Genomic DNA, 19096 nt, shown 5'->3' on the forward strand with positions numbered 1-19096 from the left:
GACGGCGGAAAAAAGTATGTCCCCCCTTAGCATTATTCAGTCACCACCATTACATTGTCGTTTAACCAAAATGACTTCATAGTATTACTCAGTCGCTGCCAGGCAGTATCGGAACTGTTAACTCGACCATGATTACTTGTGGCATTGTTCGTGAAATTTGGGAGGGATATGTACATGAAGTGGAGCTCATTTATTTGTCTTAAAGCTGAAAATATATTATACACGTGATGCTTATAATCATCTGGAAACTTTTTTTGTTTTTACTATTTATCAACTTTCGTCTCATTTGGTCGGATATAATCCAGAATGTTGTTCTCTAACGTGTGCTAGAATTAGAAGATGTATATTTTATATAAAGTGTAGTGCTGGCGAACTGTACCCGTATTCTTTGCCCACTTTACAGTCCTGTCACACACACACACACACACGCGCATGCATGCACTTACCCCCCCACCCCCCCACCCCCCCCTCCCGCACACACACAAACGGGGACAATGGGTCCCTCGCAAGTGCGTCACAGGACAGACAAAATAAAGCAACATGAAATAAAATAACATAAAAATAAAATGAAAATTGTGCCATCTGTCACACAGACAAAGACTCCCACGACGAAGGCCCAAAGGTCAGCGATAAGCATGCAGCAGTTTGGGGTCACTCTATCCTTGCACGAGCATGACGCAGGGCTGCATGTGTACCGTCAGGGTGTTTGTTCGTTTGTTCCCAGTGAGGCGATTTCTTTTTGGAGAGAGTGAGGGCGGGGGGTGACCCGAAAGCGCGTGCGTGCGTACTTGATTGCGTGCCTATCTTTCTTTCTGTACTATATCTCTTTATCGCCGATTTTTATTATAATTTATGTGTTTTGTTGCTGATTTTGTTCCTTTTTGGAGTTGTATGCTTAATGGGCTTTTGACTTTCTGTATGGTTTCAGTGTTCATGTCTCAACTTACCACTCTCTCTCTCTCTCGGTCTGCCCTTTTCTGCTTCTCTCTCTCTCTCTGACTTTGTCTCATTCCGTGTCTCGTTAATCTCATTCTTTGTCTCTATGTTTCCTCCCCATCCTTTTCCACAGATCTCTCTTGTGTAGCAGTTGTCATCTCCACCGTCAAACTTCACAGAGACCGTTTATACATTATCAGTGCGCTTTTCGGATCCGAAATAGTCGTTATGTGTTACGGAAATAAAAAAAAAATGTATCAGATCTCATCGCCTGTTGCCGTCAGACTTGTACAGGGTTGGTGTCTCATCTTCTCCAGTACGCCCAATTTCAGACAATGAGAGAGAGAGAGAGAGTGTGTGTGTGTGTGTGTGTGTGTGTGTGTGTGTGTGTGTGTGTGTGTGTGTGTTTAATGCATATTTTGGGAATTTGGGGGAGGGTTGATAAGCAATTAGCGAAAGATATTCTACAGATAGACCGCAAAAATAACTCACCAAATGACATCAGTTTCACTTACACAATAAGATAGATAGATAGATAGAGAGAGAGAGAGAGAGAGAGAGAGAGTGTGTGTGTGTGTGTGTGTGCAGACAGGTAAGTTACTAGATAGACAGGCAGGTAGGTGTGTGGGTTTGGAGGTAGATATGTGAGACAGAAGTGAGACAGGTAGACAGATCGGACAGACAGACGGCTAAGTTGACAGATAAATCCAGACACGTTCTTGGGTCAGTGCTGACCATTATTGTATGTAGATAGTTATCGTGGTGAACAAACGGGCAGACAGACCGCTGGTCTGCAGAAAAGGAACAGTTTGCAGATGCGGTCAAGATGACTGCTTGTCACATTTCACGATTGGAGCAGTCACAGACCTCCTCAGCTGCGTCATGGGCATTACTTTTTTTTAAGGACATAGAAAGGTGACTAAAGATTTGACATTAAAATACGAACTGTTTATCTTAATTGTTGGGACATCAGGTCTGTGACAAATTCAGTGCGTGTGTCTGCATTGTCAAAGGTGGATCAACAATTACCACTTTAAATGAACTGCGACGGCTTGAGCATTTTATCCGATGCAGACCCGAATGAGATAGTTTAAAAGTTCTCTCTCTCTCTCTCTATATATATATATATACATACACACACAAATCAATCAACTATTCAGACAAAAAATGTATCCGGTACTTGGAGGATCTCACAAATCTATATAAATTGAACAAGCAAATTTCTTAGAACCATAAAAACTTATCATCATCTGACCGTGGTTGTTTTTTTGTTTTTTTTTTTTGTTTTTGTTTTTTTCACCCAAACAAACAGAAAAAGAGATAAGACGAACCGAAAATCAGAAGAAGACATTAACCAGCATGGAATAGCTTACCATGTGTCGTTTACACTGAAGAATGATTTTAAAACATAAATGAGCCACAACAAAGAAACATCATGATTTAAAAAAAAGAATTCTTCTGGAATTGCTACAATGACATTTCCTGACTTGGCGAATACGCGCAACGCTGATCCACAATCATTACCTTTATGAGAAGCCGGCGGATTTGATGCTAGGTGATCGTAACTCGTCGTCGAAGTGTTTATCAGCGCTGCGATACCTTCCGAGTAGAACGCCCATCATGACAGGCCGAGTGCTGTCGTCATATCGCAGAAGCCAAGTCTTGGGCCCCTTTTGCCTCACTCTCATTTTAACTGCCCTACTCTTTTTGCACGCCTCCAAAGCGAGGTTCGGAACGCCACGTGATCTTATCACAACCCGCCAAAAGGATTCGTCTGTGCCGAGGCCAAGGTCCGCAATCTTTTCGGGGCAAAGCAGAAGAAGAAAAAAAAACTGTTTTAAAACTTAACGTGGCTGGTTGTTTTTTTGAAGGGCTGTTGCTGACGTCTTAGGTCACGAACTCCAATCAGTTCAGGTAACAATGTGTGTACGTGTGCGCGCGCGCGCACGAGCAACTTTAAGCCTCCCTCTGTCTCTCTCTCTCTCTCTCTCTCTCTCTGTGTCGTTCTTGTCTATGTTTGTATGTTTCTATCTACTGTGGTCAGAATTCATTCATGAAATGATGAATTGCTTGCGCGTGTGCGCACAGCGCAGTTGTGTGTGTGTGTGTGATCGGTTTAGACTTGTCCGAGTTTATGGTTTATGGCACGGAATTTGTTGAGCTCGTGCACATGCTTGAGCATTTCTGAGTAAGTTTGTCCACCTGTCTATTCTGTGAGTCTGTTTCGGGATCTACACGTGGTCACAGATTTGGGCTGACCTGAGGGTGTTTTTAATGCGATTTGTGGATTGTATTAACCCTGACCTTCACCACCAAGTGCATGAAGGAAACAGTTACAACTTTTTTTTTTCTTTTTTTTTTTTTAGTGTGTTCGAGAGTCAATTCCCCATACGGCGACCTTGATATAGATCACTATTTTTTTTTCTGCAATCCTGTGGACTACAACACTCGTTTTGTCTTGTTGGAAATATACGCGTATTGCTTTCTTCTTTTTTTTCCTTTTATTTAAAAAAAAATTATTATTAGCCAGCAGTACTCCGTTTACAGAAGTGGTATATGTAAAAATATGCTGGGTCTATTTGTTTCTGTAAGACGCCAAACTCTGACGTGGAATGACAATAGTTTTTGCTCTTCATGGCACATGAGGGGGATCAAGGCGTCAGCAGGTCTGCACATAAATGGGGGAAAGTCTTAGACCGAGCAGTATTCGAACCAGGGAGCCTAGAATGGTGTCCCGGGATTTACCCACGTAGTAACAAACCCTGATCGATAAGGGGTCGCACGAGGTAAAAGTATGATCTGTGTGCAGCAGATAATGCGATCGTTTATTGTTCTCGTACTGGATGGGGTGTAGGGGTGATACGTCGTAACACGCGCGGAATGTCCCATCTGTGTGAAGATGGCAAGGCCCGATCAACTTGTACCACGCCAGACGTAAGTATATTATTGCTGTGAATAGTTTTGACAGGAAGACTGTGTATTTCTGATTGACCGTAATTATTAGCCTGCAGATGGTTAACTCAGAGCTTTGAAATAAGTTTTTAACTAGTCACACAGTCTTGTTTAACAAGGCTTGGAACTCACTGAACGAAACTGAGGTCATTTGGCCTTTGAACATCATCTGTCTTTTTTTTGTTTTTGTTTTTTTCATCCCCAGCCACGTGGTACATTGATAAAACACACACACACACAAAAAAACACCAAACAAACAAACAATCGCGTTCATGTCTGAAGAGCTGTAGATTTGAAGATTAACAATCCATCGATATATGCCCTTTGGTCAACTGCTCATAGGTGGACGAAAGCCATTGTTCACCAATCAACCCAGCGGAGAAAACGTGTTAGTTTTGAAAAGCGTTTTGTGTGTGTGTGTGCGCGCGCGCGTGCAGAATTTAGTATGTTGCATAAATGTTATATACAGTATTGTGTACGTGTTGTCGTCACAGCTACAGCCTGTAAATGACCCCCGTGGTCAGCTGGGCTGTGAAGAATGCAATAATACGATCGACAGGTTGATTTCTCTGGATCACCTTGCTCGACCATTTCCCTGCACTGGCCATGACGACCACTCAAGCGTTATCACATTTGCTTGTTCAAATAACAACGTGCGTCGCGAAAGGAGTGCACCCACGGACTTATATATGAAGTCCTTGGATGCACCTCCCACTTCCGAAGGCTATAGAGAGTAATGGATTCAGGTAATGCTCTGTCAGTCAGTCTGTCTGTCTCCTGCCTTCCCATTCTTTCTATGTGTTACGTCTACGCATCAACGGGTTGAGCGCATCCCCAAAATATAAGAAGCCAAGCGTTTATGGACAGGGTTTAAAAAGGAAAAAAGAAAAGAAAAAAAAGACAGGTTGTCCGTGTAGGAGTGTAACAGACATCGCTCCATTCGCGTGGAAAACAGGGACACTCTTCACGTCTCTAACTTAGGGACAGCTTACCCTGCCCTAAACTCACAAAACCCAAGGGGCTGTATAAATTGAGTCAAGTTTATGCCCACGCAGCGATATTTTGAGTTCATTGTCACGCTCACACCCTTTATGTAGATTTAAATTTAAAATAATAAAATAAAATAAACGTTAATTCTGTTGAGGTCAAATGTTGTTAGGGACGTAACAGACATTGTCAGCTTGGTCAGTGTATGGAGACAGATGAAAAGAAAAGAAAAGAAAAAGTATTTGAAAAAAACAAAAAAAAACGGGGGAAGGTGGAGGGGCCATACTATGTGTACGGCCTTGAAAGAAAGCATTGCATATTTGTTAAATTCAGCCTTGACACTAATGAGCTAATTACGCCTGATGTCGGTCAGTCGGTTGGCCGTAATGGGTGTTGATGCTACCTCATTTCACACCCATGTGCATGTCACACTGCATGTATATGCATTTGTTTACCAGTCAGAGAGAATTCCTGTTTGAGCTGGTCTGCCCAGCTGCTGTCGAGTTGTGTTGGTGCTCATGTACGCTTTAAACCCCAAAAGCAAAACTGGCAATATAATAGAGGATTCTTTTTGCAGAACAACCAGCTTGTTTTGAATCTCTTTTTCCTTTCCTTTTTTTTTTTCCTGCTGCGTGCATGCTAGCATTGGGACTGTAGTTTTTCAGTTTCAGTTTCAGGGAGGTGTCAGTGTGTGGATTGATCCATATACGCTTCACATCTGCGTTAAAAAGACGGAGCAGATGGGTAGCCTCCGCATGAACTCCCAGTGAAAAGAGGGAGTGGGGGCGGATGGGAGGAGGGAGGATGTTACATGCTCCAATGTACAGCACGCTGGTTAGGAGGCCTCGAGGTTTATCATCTCACCCGTAGTGCTAGCACCTGGCGACTCATGTCACTCGAGCTCTGGCGCAAAGAGAAAAGGATACCCAGGTCCACATCCAGGTCCTAACCAGCAGCCGTTGTGAAGTGGTTAGCGCCGTAGATTGACGACTGGGAGGACTGACGCGGGTTCGAACCCTAACAGAGGTGGGACTTTTTCTGACCTTGGCCAGCTCCAACTCAAAAGTTGCGTGTGGTATGGTCAGAATGAATAAATACATAAACAAACAAATGAATAGAAATAGTATAGATAAACAAATGAGTGAATACATAAATACCTCGTTCTTGCAGGAATCGAACTCGGGAACGCCGCTTCATAGCCCGGCACACTATCTACTGGGCCACCGCACGTGTACTTGATGACATGAAATGGGCTTACTGCAGAAATCACTAACGTTCCAGCACTGGTGTGCTTGCACTTTTCTGTTTTGCCATTGTTACAGAGAGAGAGACACAGGCAGACAGACAGACAGAGAAACCCTATCTCAACCTAAAACACTGAATGGAATAGTGAGCCACTTATCGACAGTCGTCGTCACCCATCACACTGCCTTTAAAGATAGATTTGGTCTTGGCCGTAAGACGTGAACTTTATGAGAGGATTGTGCCAGTACTGGAGGAATGGGGAGAATTTATAACCGTTTTATGTTCTCAACGTCTGTTAACATGAATCACAGAGAGATTGTGTGTGGTTGTACTCACCCCTCAAGAATGCGTTCCAATGCGATTAACAAACGTATATGTTTGTGTAGCTGTTCAGCGTCAGTCGATTTGCGTGTGTGTGTGTGTGTGTGTGTGTGCGCGCGTGCGTGCGCACGCCCGCGCAAGTGCGCATGCGCATGTGTTTTATACTGCTGTTTTGTTTTGTTTTTTAACCAAAAACCACGCCATTTTATGTCGTTTACCACACTATCATCACAGCATGATTAAATAGTTGATTCAACTTGATACGTCGTTATCGCGTAACAGGCGTTTTATGTCTGTACAGATCTGTGATGTTGATCTTGTTGCTGTTCGGAGCCAGCAGCTCTGTGCTTTCTCTGTGTTAGCCACATCAGTTGTAACGGTTATTGCACCTGCGCTTTGCCGCGGTGAGATCCAAGAGCGTATAAATGGGATTGTTCCCTTTGCCTTTCGTTTCTTTGGTTTTTGTTTTTTGAATTTTTCCCCCCCACTAAACAAGCTCGGTTTGCACGTTGGTAACTGAGGAGAAACGAAGAAAACCTAAAACATGCAGGAGCGAGAGGTGGTTTTGGGGTGGGGTCTGAGGCAGAGGAAGAGAATGACAGACAAACTGAAAACGTGTATTCCTTGTTGACAGATCTGGTGCATGGCCCCATGTGACAGCGTGTCTCACGTGTTGCTCTCACCACAGAAATCAAGTGGCCCAGTGGACAACGCGCCCGGCTAGGAAGCGAGTCCGAACCCCAACCCCCTACTCCCACCTTCCTCTGCATCAAACATTTGAGAGGTGATTTTGGGTATTCGTCATTCGGATGAGACGTGGTTCCGTGTGCAGAATGTGTTTGCCGCTTGTAAAAAGAACCCACGGCAATAAAGGGGTTCCCTCTGTCAAAATTCTGTCGAAGAACCCACATTGATAGTAAATCAAACACGCTTGGAGAGAGAGAGACAGAGATAACAACAACAACACACAGATAGAAAATTATGGGTGGCGCTTCACTTTGACAACATGCTCTCTCAGGGGGAGAGCAGACTAAATTTCACACAGAAAAATCTGTTGTAACAAAGTTACGCAATACAATAATAAACAATATAATAAAATGTAATAGAATATAATAAGTCTGTGAAGTGGATTCCAGCGAAATACACTGGACCGGCTGACCACTGTAACGGACATTAATTTTGTTATTGATCCTGGCATAATTGCACTGGTCGCGAGCAAGTGAGTATTTGGAGGCGTAAAGATAACAGACACGTATAGAGAAAGCGAAGGAGTGAGAGAGAGAGGAGGGGAGGGGCGGGGGCGGGGTTACACACAAAGGTAGAAGGGGTGGGGCAGAGAGTGAGTGAGAGAGGGGGCGTGGGGGTGGAAGGAGAGACACTCACACACAAAGTCAAAGTTAAAAGTCAAAGTCAGAATGATTTAATTTGTTAGGTCTTTGGTCCATACAAATGGAGTTCAAGTTCATAAAAGTACTGAACACCATTATTATTTTTAACACATGCATTTCTGAGTGCTTCTTTTCTTATTGAATGTGCTTTGTGCACAAATTTACCAAGTCAATGCTGAAGAGAGACAGACAGACAGACAGACAGAGGTCGGAACAGCTGCAAATTCCATTCGTAAAGAACAACTTCAATCACGCTGTGAACGCTTATCGTCTCACACGAACAGAGAGATAGCATCATTGCAAAGCTGAGCCTTGTGGTTTAAAAACGACATCAACAATAGCAAAAACAACATCAGCAACAGCAACAACAACAACAACAACAACAAACGGCTTCAGCAAAACCACAACTGCAGTTGAGTCATGTTGGATGTGTAGTGATGTCAGTGAAGTGGTTAAAGCAGGCGCGTGCTGTATCATGTATGCTGTGTCTGAGTGCTGTAGGCTACTGTTAGCGGTTTACGTTGGCGTGTGGGACTTAAAGCTGGAATCAGAAACGTTCTTCCAGACAGCGCGCACGTGCATTCGTACAGACGTAGATGTCTGTCTATATAGAATACGCTTGTGAATTCATTTTGCACCTGAATCTCTTGTCTCTGTTTTTCTGTCTGACTCAATCTGTCTGTGTATCTCTTCCTCCGTTTGTATTTGTTGCATACACGCATCGCAACATTGCACGCACACACACACACACACACACACACACACACAGTCACACACAAAACAACTAATGCAAGCACGCAGGCAGTTTCATGATGATCACACAATCAATCATTCCATGTTTACTGGAACACAAACTGGCGTGCAGCGTTGAAAGTAATCCCGTTGCTGCTAACTTCCTTTTTAAAGCTGTTTCCCTGTACTTCCTCAATCCTCAATTCTGACTCACTTCATGCACGCTTGGCTTTGCACTGTGCACAGAACGAGAACGGCCTCCAGAAGAGAAACAGACAGACAAGCAGACTCACACGTATACAACCCCTCCACCCCCACCCACTCCTTCAACGCACACATACGTACACATACGCATATACACATGCATTCACGGCGCATACACGTGAGCTCACACACACACACACACACACACACACACACACACACACACACACAGGGAGAGAGAGAAGACATGTTTATTTGTTTGATTTATTTTGTGGGGAAAAGAAAACACGGGACAAAAGGTGCCAGTAGGACAAACGATTCGAACAGAAGCCGGGGGGGGGGGGGGGGGTGAAGAAAGAAAAGAATTCCCTGTTATTGCCAGCGGGTACATTGTGACCTGTGGTGGAAGAGAATAAAGCCAGCCAACTGAATGCTTTTCTCCTCAACTGCTGTCGCTTCTGATTAATGGTCCTTTCCCCCATTTCCCCGTCTTTACTTCTTTTTTTTTTCTCTCTCTCTCTCTCTCTTCTCTGTCTTTCCACCTACCTGACAAATTGGTTGTGTTTGTCTCTGCACCGGTGGACGGAACCATCACTGCGAAAAACACGGAACAGGAAGTCCTCGCCGGAGTGCCACCGGAAGGGCGTTTTCCTGAGCTTGCTAGCAGGCCTGACAGGTTTTTCTACCTTTTCTTGGTGCGAGAAGTCGTCACAGTCTATAAGAATGAAGCTTACTTAACCCTGGTTTTGCCCCTCCTCCCTTGCCTTCTGCCTCTCTCTCTCTCTCTCTGTCTGCCCGGAATATATAGAAAAAAGAAAAAAAAAATGAATTGTATATATAAATCATATATATATTGTTTATGAATATGTATGAATTGTATAAAAATTTTAAAAAAAGCAAAAAAAAGCAGTCGTGCCTATTCCGCTACCATCGTGAAATAACAGTTGGTTTTGCTTCGTTTCGTTTCTTTTCTCTCTGTATGTCTGACATACAATACATACTTACTTTTGTTGTTTTTGTGGGTTGCTGCATGCTCACGTGCACCCTTTCTTGAGGTGACACGACCTGTGAAATTTAATGTGAACAAACCATAGGACTCTCACTCTCTCTCACACATGCCTGCGCTTTCCCCCTCCTTTCTTCACCCCATTCCACCGTGTCTGCTTTGCTGAGTTCCGAGCCTTGATGAACGAGGCACAAAGTTCACTCGGTTTGTGATGCTGTATGGTTTATGATCCCATAAGATGCTCTGCAGACATCAGCAAGGCTCTCTAGAAACTGACGCGCTGACTGTAGGTTTTGCTATAGTTTCAGAGAGTCTCGCCATTTATTTGTTTACTACTTATTCATTTGCTGATTTATTTATTTATTTATTCATTCATTTATTCATTTCTTCTTTTTTTATGTATTCTTTTTTTTTTTTTTTTTTTTTTTACTCCAGGAAGATGTTGCAGTGCGTCAGAAAAACAACAACAAATAACTTCCATTCGTTCCACGTGTATACGTGGTATGCAGAGTTGGATTAAAGATCTGTTGGCTAGTGCTCTTAAGATCAAGCTGTACCCAGGGCTTGAGTCATGGGTTTTCTTTAAGGTGGCGATGTACGAGGGGATGAGTCATGGAACACGTCTGTCTGGCTATCACACAACGACGTGTGTTTTTTTGTTTTTTTTAAAGGCTCTGAGGTGAATACGTCGTGTTTGCAATTGCTTGCAAGTCCAGCTGCCGTCTCCTTGATGCTGGTCAACGGGTCGTTTTAGGGGTCGTTGCGCCTTACAATCAATCATTTTATTCCTGTATGGTATTGGTATTACAGTCATTTTATTCCTGTGTGGTATTGATATTGTAGCTCGTTTTAGGGGTCGTTGCGCCTTACAATCAATCATTTTATTCCTGTATGGTATTGGTATTACAGTCATTTTATTCCTGTGTGGTATTGATATTGTAGCTCGTTTTAGGGGTCGTTGCGCCTTACAATCAGTCATTTTATTCCTGTATGGTATTGGTATTACAGTCATTTTATTCCTGTGTGGTATTGATATTGTAGCTCGTTTTAGGGGTCGTTGCGCCTTACAATCAATCATTTTATTCCTGTATGGTATTGGTATTACAGTCATTTTATTCCTGTGTGGTATTGATATTGTAGCTCGTTTTAGGGGTCGTTGCGCCTTACAATCAGTCATTTTATTCCTGTATGGTATTGGTATTACAGTCATTTTATTCCTGTGTGGTATTGATATTGTAGCTCGTTTTAGGGGTCGTTACGCCTTACAATCAATCATTTTATTCCTGTATGGTATTGGTATTACAATCATTTTATTCCTGTGTGGTATTGATATTGTAGCTGTTTGGAACAAGACTGTTAATGTTTTGCATATCGTTGTCGGCGTTCGACTTGGTCTCTAAATAAGAACGCAGACAAAACTGAAGCAATGATCATAGGAACTAAACAAAAACTCTCTTCCATCATAACTGACACAATCAAACTTGGCAGTACATCCAACCCTCCTTCTAGTTCAGTCAGGAAGCTCGACGTTATCCTTGACGACACACTGTCCATGCAAAAAATTATCAGTCAGACTTGTCAATCTTGCTACTGTCAATTGCGGCGCATCAGTTCCATTCGGAAATATCTGTCCACTGACGCAACATCTAGTCTTTTCGTTTTTCTCATTCTCTCTCGCCTTGACTACTGTAACTCTCTATTGTATGGTTTGCCTGCTTCATCCATTCAGTCCCATCAGCACATACAAAACTCTGCTGCCCGACTCGTCCTCGGAAAGAAAAGATCTGAGCACAGCACTCCTCTTTTGCAACATCTCCACTGGCTCCCTGTCTCACACAGAATAAAGTACAAGCTCAGCGCTCTATGTTATAAATGTATTCACAAATTAATCTGCTCCTTCCTGTCTATGTGGCTGCCTTCACCTCTACACTCAATCTCGCTCTCTACGATCGGCTTCGGATCCACTCTGTTTACGCATACCCAGAGTCAAACACTCGACTGTTGGCCGCCGTTCTTTCTCTGTCTCTGGACCTTGCAATTGGAATGAACTTCCTCTTTCGCTTCGTCAGGTCTCCGCACTCAGCTATTTCAAGTCTGGCCTTAAAACTCACGTCTTAAAATAGCATCCCTTCCCTGCCTCTTCCTTGTCTCCAGTTTCTCCAGTGAGTTATGCATGCGTGTGAATGGCTGGTGCGAAAGCGCTTTGATTTGTCTCCGTGTACAAGATTCAGCGCTATATAAATACCATTATTATTATTATGTTTGGGCTAACAATGATGTGTTACGTTATCATGAGAGAGCACTTCTTTGAACAGCGTATAAGAATCTGATAGCTGTTGCATTCCAACGCAGTGTTCCTGGACAGATTTACAAGACATTCATCAGACTGAAAAGAAACGTTTTACGAACAGATAACAACCACAAACCAGTTGGACAGAAAACTATCGTCAGCAGCAGCCGCCAGTGCTTAGCTTTTGACGTCAGCATCATTTCTTTTGCGTCATGTTGCAGGCAAGTGTGGAAAACTGACGTCATCGTCATGAGTCTGCCGGGGTCGGGGTCGAGATCGGAGGACGGGGGTGGGGCGGTGGTGAGCGAGGAGGAGGTGGGGCGACGCCTGGCGGTGTACGACCTGCGGACCAACCCCCGCCTGGCCGCCCGCCACCCCCCGAACCAGTACCCCCACACCCGCCGCTGTGCCGTCCTCGTCCCGCTCTTCTTCTCTCCCTCCACCTCCACCTCCTCCCCCACCTCGTCTCGTGCAGAACTGCACGTGTTGCTCACACTGCGCTCTGCCTCGCTCAGGTGAGGGGGTGGGGGTTGCGGGTTGTGTGTGGTCTCTGTGTGTGTGTGTGTGTGTGTGTGTGTGTGTACGCGTTTCGAGCACTGATTGAGACTTGATGAGAGATTTTCCTTCAAGGGGTAGAAAAGATCATTACTATTACGAGACGTTCACAACTCATCTTCATCTTCCCCACCTTTGTCTCCACAGCTCTCAGACTTTTTTTTTTTTTTCAAGGCCTGACTAAGCGCGTTGGGTTACGCTGCTGGTCAGGCATCTGCTTGGCAGATGTGGTTTAGCGTATATGGATTTGTCCGAACGCAGTGACGCCTCCTTGAGCTACCGAAGCTGAAACTGTCTGTCTGCCAATCTCTCTGTCTCTGTCTGTCTGTCTGTCTCTCCGTTTCGTCAAGCGGTATGGTTTGTGACGTAAACAAGAGGAGATGAAAGAAAGGGGGCAGGACTGAGGTGGAGGGAAAGGGGTGGGGTGGTACTGATGGAAGAGAAAGCGGCACAAGACATACCGTGCATAGGAACAGTGCACTGAACCAGTACTGTAAACTGTTTCTCCCCCCCCCCTCCCCACCCCTCCCCAATGTGTGTGCTTGTGTCAGTCTGTCTGACTGTCTGTCTGTCTGTATCAGGAGGCTGAATTCTTTTTCTCTCTGCAAACCATTTCCTTGTCGATGAAGGACACACACACACACACACGCACACGCATATATGCGCGAGCATACATACACACTGACATACACACACGTACGCACGAACGAACGCACGCACACACACACACACACACACACACACACACACACACACACACACACACACACACACACTTAGCACCCTCCACATGTGACTCGGGAGTGTAACACCACAAACGGCACGATATTTCAAATTAGAATTTCATGGCAGCTTCCGACTTCGCATTGCAGTTGACGGTTCATAACACGTACGGTCACATCTAGTATTATCCTTTAATGATATGCATGTAAGTACATGCACACACACACATGCACACACAGACACATGCGCGCGCGCACGCATGCACGTACACACACACACACATACACACACGCGCGCGCACACACACACACACATTGAATTCGTTGGAGGCGTATATAGATATATGAAGATTGGAGAACATGAGTTTTTATTGACGACGCGTCAGTGTGTGCCCAAAACATGTTTTGTGAAGCATTTTGTATAGCCATTTAATAACTCTACCAATACTATGCCCTTTCCTCTCCTCATAAAGAAAGACAGGAGTATAAAGAGACGTGCCTCCATAGACGTAGCCGTAAATGCACATAATCATACACCCGCCCAGTGTGACAGGACTTGGAAACAGAAACGAAAGAAGACGGGCCACACACACCTGAACAAGCTGGTACTTGCCCACACGCGCTATAAGAAGAATTTACATTTTGCCTTGATTGAATGTATACACACACACACAAAAAAAAATTATGAAGTTTTAGAAATATTATCACAACAACGAAACAAACGACTAAAAACAAACACCAACAAACAAACAAAACCGTTTATTGGGGACAAAAGTGGGACAAAAACAAATAAACACCAAGAACACAAATCAACCAAACACAAAAACAACCACAACAGTTTTTCGTGTGTGTAATTGTCCTATTCATTGGAATTTCGACCACTGAAATTGTCGCTCCTCAGACAAGCCCGAACACATATATATCCACCCTTCCATCCAACACTGACACACACGCGCACATGCATGCACACACCCCTTCCCGTACGTACGTACGTACACACACACACACACACACACACACACACACACTGCGCGCTCACACACACACACACACTGCGCGCTCACACACACGCGTGCTTTCCTGTAAACTGAATGACGTTTACTGGGACAACAATATGCTGAAGGACGCAAGAGGACAGTTGCAAATAGTTGCTGCCCCCCACCCCACTACCCCCTCCACCCCCGACCACAAAATGCACGTGACTGAAGACGCCGCTTGTTGATCTGCGCAGTGCATAAATTTCTGTCACGTGGAGATAAGGTTCCTGTATATTTTTGTTTGTTATAATGTTTGGTGTTGTCAGCGCTGGATAAGTCGGTCTGTGTGTGTGTGTGTGTCAATAACTGAAGTGTTTTGTTGTTGTGACAGAAAAGAAAATAGTGCGCACAGGCGACGTGGCCAAAAGTACACTGCATCTATAAGAAAATAGTGCGTGTATGGGTGCTGGAAGCAACAACATTAACAACAACAAGAATGACATGAGAACTAAATACAGGCTTCCTTTTCCCAAATCATTGTCACAAGAGATGTCATCACATCCACGTGACATGTTGTGGACAGTGGAGTGGATGGGGGGGGGGGGGGGGGGGGGGGGGGGGGGGGGGGGGGGATAGGTGCCTGGTCAGCTGTGCAGTGAAGAGCACGGTCGAAGTGAAGATAACCTGCCTCATGCACAAGTTATAAATTTTGTCTTTCAATTTGGCCCTTGAGGCCTTTTTGAAATACAAACGGTACGGGACAGAAGATCATGGGATAATAACGGCTCAGACAAATGGTTCTTCTTCTTCTGCTGTGGCTGCTTCTGCCGCTGCTGCTTCTTTGTCGTCGTCATCGTCATCGTTTTCTTTCGTTTTCGCCTTCTTTTCATCATTCTCCTTTTCTCTTTCACCATCTTCCTTCGTATTCTTTCCCCTGATGCCCCTTTTCCTTCTTCTTTGACCCCCTCTCCCACCCTCCACACACACTTTCTTCGCATCTTTCTCCTCCTCGTCCGTCCTCTTCCCCTCATCTTCTTCCTCTTCATTTTCCATCATTTTCTTTTGGTGTGTTATCGTTTTCACCGTCCTTGTTGTTGCAGTTTGAGAACGACTTTTCTTCTTTTCAGTATTATTGTTGTTGTTATTGTTAGTAGTAGTTGTAGTAGTAGTAACAAAATACCTGTTCACAGTGACACTGACCAGACCAAAGCAGACCAGATGATTTATTCAGATCGGCCATAGCCCCTACTGAAGGGATGTAAACAAAGTACAGCAGTCAATCAGCCCTGTTGTCTGTAGAAAGCACATACTGTCTTTAATTTAAGGTACGAATACATTAATGATGCATAGTTTGTGTAACATTTCTAACCTGTTTGAGAGATTTATACAGAAATATTGCTAAATGTCTACCAGTTTGGTGAGAGGAGGGACGCTAACGTGACTCTTTTCACTGATCACTGCGTGTGTTCCCAGCTTCCACGCGGACACGGTGTCGTTGCCAGGCGGGGCCCAGGACCCCAGCGATGAGGACGACGGCCACACGGCGCTGAGGGAGACCCAGGAGGAGGTGGGCCTGGCCCCGGAGAACGTCACCATCGTGGCCCACCTGCCGCCGTTCTTCGTGGGCCCGAACAACTCTGTGTTCCCCGTGGTGGGCTTCATCCCGCCCGACTTCCGGCCCGTGCCCAACCACCAGGAGGTGGCGCGCGTCTTCAGCGTGCCGCTGAGGGACTTCGTGGACAGGGTGACCTTCTCCCCCTATACGGCGCTTGGCAGGAACATGGTGAACGCCATCCTGACGCACGTGGTGGATGGTCAGGCCCTGACGGTGTGGGGCGCCACGTGCATGCTGTGTGTGGCCGTGGCGCGTGCCGTGCTGGACCCCTCCCGAAGGCTGAGACTCTTCGTCCCTGGTGATGGAGGTGCTGCGGAGAAGGAGGAGGAGGGAGGAAGGGGTGGGTTTGTGGGGAGGAAGGGTGACGACGACGCCGCTGATGAGGATGAGGATGATGACGGTGGGGATGACAACGTGTTCGGCGATCTAGAGAAGTATTATCACAAGCTGTGTTCTGCTTCTCGGCCTAAAGGTCGCTTGTGAAGTGTCGTCAGAGTACTCGTCATCACCTCGAATAGTGCATCTTTCACCCAACAAGGATCCAAGCCCTGAGTATCTTTTATAACTTTCCCAAGCCTACCAACGTCCTTAAAACACCACTTGATCGATTATCGTTAGATTTGTTTTTTGTTGTTTTTTTGTTGTTTTTTTTAAGGAGGGCGGTGTATTTCCGTACTGGTTTGTGTGGCTGTGTGTGTGTTAGCCAGGAGTATGCATACGAAAAGGATGGATGAATATTCAGTAATCGCTGAAAGTGTTGGCTGCTTGCCATGGACCATTCGTAATCCGGTTCCTCTGTCGGTCAGGATTTCAAATGTTTCTTCGGGTTTTTCTGATTTTTTTATATTAAAAAAAAAAAAATCTTTCTTTTCTTTTTTTTCATTTTTTTTTCAGGCACAAATGGGAACATGAAAATTTAACAGATACATTTTCGATAGAATATCCTGATATTTTCCCCTTGTTTTACGTATTATTTTTAAGACACACATTGGAACGTGCAGTTAGTAGACGCAGTTTGTTATGGGAATGTTCAATGTTCAAACTTCACCAGAATTTTTTTCTTTTCCCAGAAATTTTGTGAAAGTTTCGGCTGTGGGTCGGGGACTTTTGGATTAGATACTAGGCATCCAGATCCACGGAATTTTGGTTTATATTTTTGGGTTTCTCACCACTGGGTGTCAGGATGAAAAGTAGGTTGGGGGATGGAATGGGGGGGGGGGGGGGAATCGTGGACGGGTTTCCACGACAACCTATGGTACAGCGCTGACACACCATGGGACAGGGAGAAATGGGACAGATTAGGGTGGCCATCCTTTCCTGGACCCAGGCCAGGGTTGCATGCGGTGAGCGATGTTTGCAGCGCCAAGTTTGCTCAGCGCTCAGCATTGCTCCCAGTCTGAGGAATGTGCGCCGCAGACTATGTAAGGAAACTCTGAACGCTTTGCAGACACAGAGCTGTCCAGATAGGCCTTGAGACGCAGTCCAGGTCTGTGGCGAATAATGATAGTAATAATGATTGACGATAATGATCATGATGATAATGGGCATTTATAATGCGCTCTACTACCTCCTTAGCATTCGATTCCAGAGCGGATAGTAATAATGACTGATGATCATGATGATAATGGGCATTTATAATGCGCTCTACTACCTCCTTAGCATTCGATTCCAGAGCGGATAGTAATAATGACTGATGATCATGATCATGATGATAATGGGCATTTATAATGCGCTCTACTACCTCCTTAGCATTCGATTCCAGAGCGGATAGTAATAATGACTGATGATCATGATCATGATGATAATGGGCATTTATAATGCGCTCTACTACCTCCTTACCATTTGATTCCAGAGCGCTAACAATCAACATGAAAAAGATGAATTGTTTAGCAGTGGAGCTGTTTTGTGCCTTATGGAGTGTCCATTGGTTTGTCGGTTGGTTGTTATTTCTTACTTTATCTTTTTTTCTTTTTTTTTTTTTTCTTTTTTTTTGGGGGGGGGGGGGGGGGGTTCTTTTGTTAATACTTCACTATTTTATGTTATTCTATTAGTATAATTGTTCAATTACATTTTTGTTATCTCTATTGCTGTGCTTCATAAATGTTATTGTATTAGTATAATTGGTCATTAATTTCAGTGATTAACTTTTTAAAAAAATTCTGCTGAGCTGCATTTACAAGATGTATTGTCTCAGTTCACTTGTGATGTTTTGGCACCATATGGCTACACAGCACATTTTATGTTCTCTGCCGTGCATATGTTGCTATGTCATATTCCTGTATTGTGATGTAGAACTGTGCATGTGATCTTTTTGTATGTATGGTCTGTATGAAACAAAGGTGGATTTATTATGATGGATACAGATGCCAAGCTTGCAGGGGATGTCTGGTGTAAGCATTCCAGTTGATGTTGTGACGAGAGAAATGTGATTTTTTTCAACATTAAGGAACTTTTTTTTAAACCATGTTTTATTTATCTATTTATTTATTTATTTATCTATTTATTTGTTTATGTACTTCTTCATTTATCTGTTTATTTATTTACTTGATTTATGTGCGTGAGTTCATTTTGTTCACAGTGATGAGTCATTTCGACTTGTTTTCTGAAGGACGCAAGTGATAAATGTGTGTGTATGTGTGTGCACACACGCGCATGTGTGTGTATGTGTGTGTGTGTGTGTGTGTGTGTGTGTGTGTGTGTGTGTGTGTGTTTGCTTCTATTCAGATTGATACATTGATTAAAAAACAAAACAACTGAGAAAATCTCTGTTGCAAACTGTTCAATTAATGACAAAATGCATTATTTTTCTGGTAGGTGATTTCTGGGATAATTGTCAGAGTGTTTCTTGGAAACAGAAAGTGAAACCACGGAATGTGGACTGGACTTTAGTCCCTTTACCTAAGTGTTCACTTCATGTTTCGCCCAGAAACTGATGCCGAAGCTGGAGAGAGAGACAGACAGAGAAAGAGGGAGAGAAAAAGAGAAAGAACGAGGTAGTGTGTGTGCGCGTGTGTGTGTGTGTGTGTGCGCGTGTGTGTGTGTGTTTCCTGGCTTGCAACCTGTTTCATATTTATTCGGACCAAGAACAACGTGTATGACTAAGAATATCTTCGTTCTATACCAGGTTATGTTGTCTGTGATGAAGTTTGTGATACTTTACTGATAA

At 44.2% G+C, this 19096-nt stretch overlaps 2 protein-coding genes across 8 annotated transcripts in view; one reads left to right on the forward strand and one right to left on the reverse strand.

Moving 5' to 3' along the window:
* The window catches only part of LOC143300724 (uncharacterized), a 94311-nt gene extending 91710 nt beyond the window's left edge, over window positions 1-2601 (reverse strand). For all 5 annotated transcript variants that reach the window (XR_013057686.1, XM_076614603.1, XM_076614606.1 and 2 more), the window contains exon 1: window positions 2461-2601. The gene's annotated coding sequence lies outside the window, so the exon portion shown is untranslated. The remainder of the gene's footprint in view (window positions 1-2460) is intronic.
* Window positions 1-17106, forward strand: part of LOC143300725 (putative Nudix hydrolase NudL) — a 59876-nt gene extending 42770 nt beyond the window's left edge. Inside the window, exons 1-4 of one of the 3 annotated variants that reach the window (XM_076614611.1) lie at window positions 2745-2850; window positions 7076-7225; window positions 12283-12576; window positions 15789-17106. In XM_076614611.1, coding sequence (XP_076470726.1) covers window positions 12311-12576; window positions 15789-16413 — 891 coding nt within the window. In that variant the 5' untranslated portion in view covers window positions 2745-2850; window positions 7076-7225; window positions 12283-12310 and the 3' untranslated portion in view covers window positions 16414-17106. Of the gene's footprint in view, window positions 1-2744; window positions 2851-3464; window positions 3871-7075; window positions 7226-12282; window positions 12577-15788 lie in introns of those variants that run through there. The other 2 variants (XM_076614610.1, XM_076614612.1) reach the window with 2 other exon arrangements.
* Window positions 17107-19096: the final 1990 nt, after the last annotated feature.

This window comes from Babylonia areolata, chromosome 26 (assembly GCF_041734735.1).
Source record: "Babylonia areolata isolate BAREFJ2019XMU chromosome 26, ASM4173473v1, whole genome shotgun sequence".
Taxonomy (NCBI): Eukaryota; Metazoa; Mollusca; class Gastropoda; order Neogastropoda; family Buccinidae; genus Babylonia; species Babylonia areolata.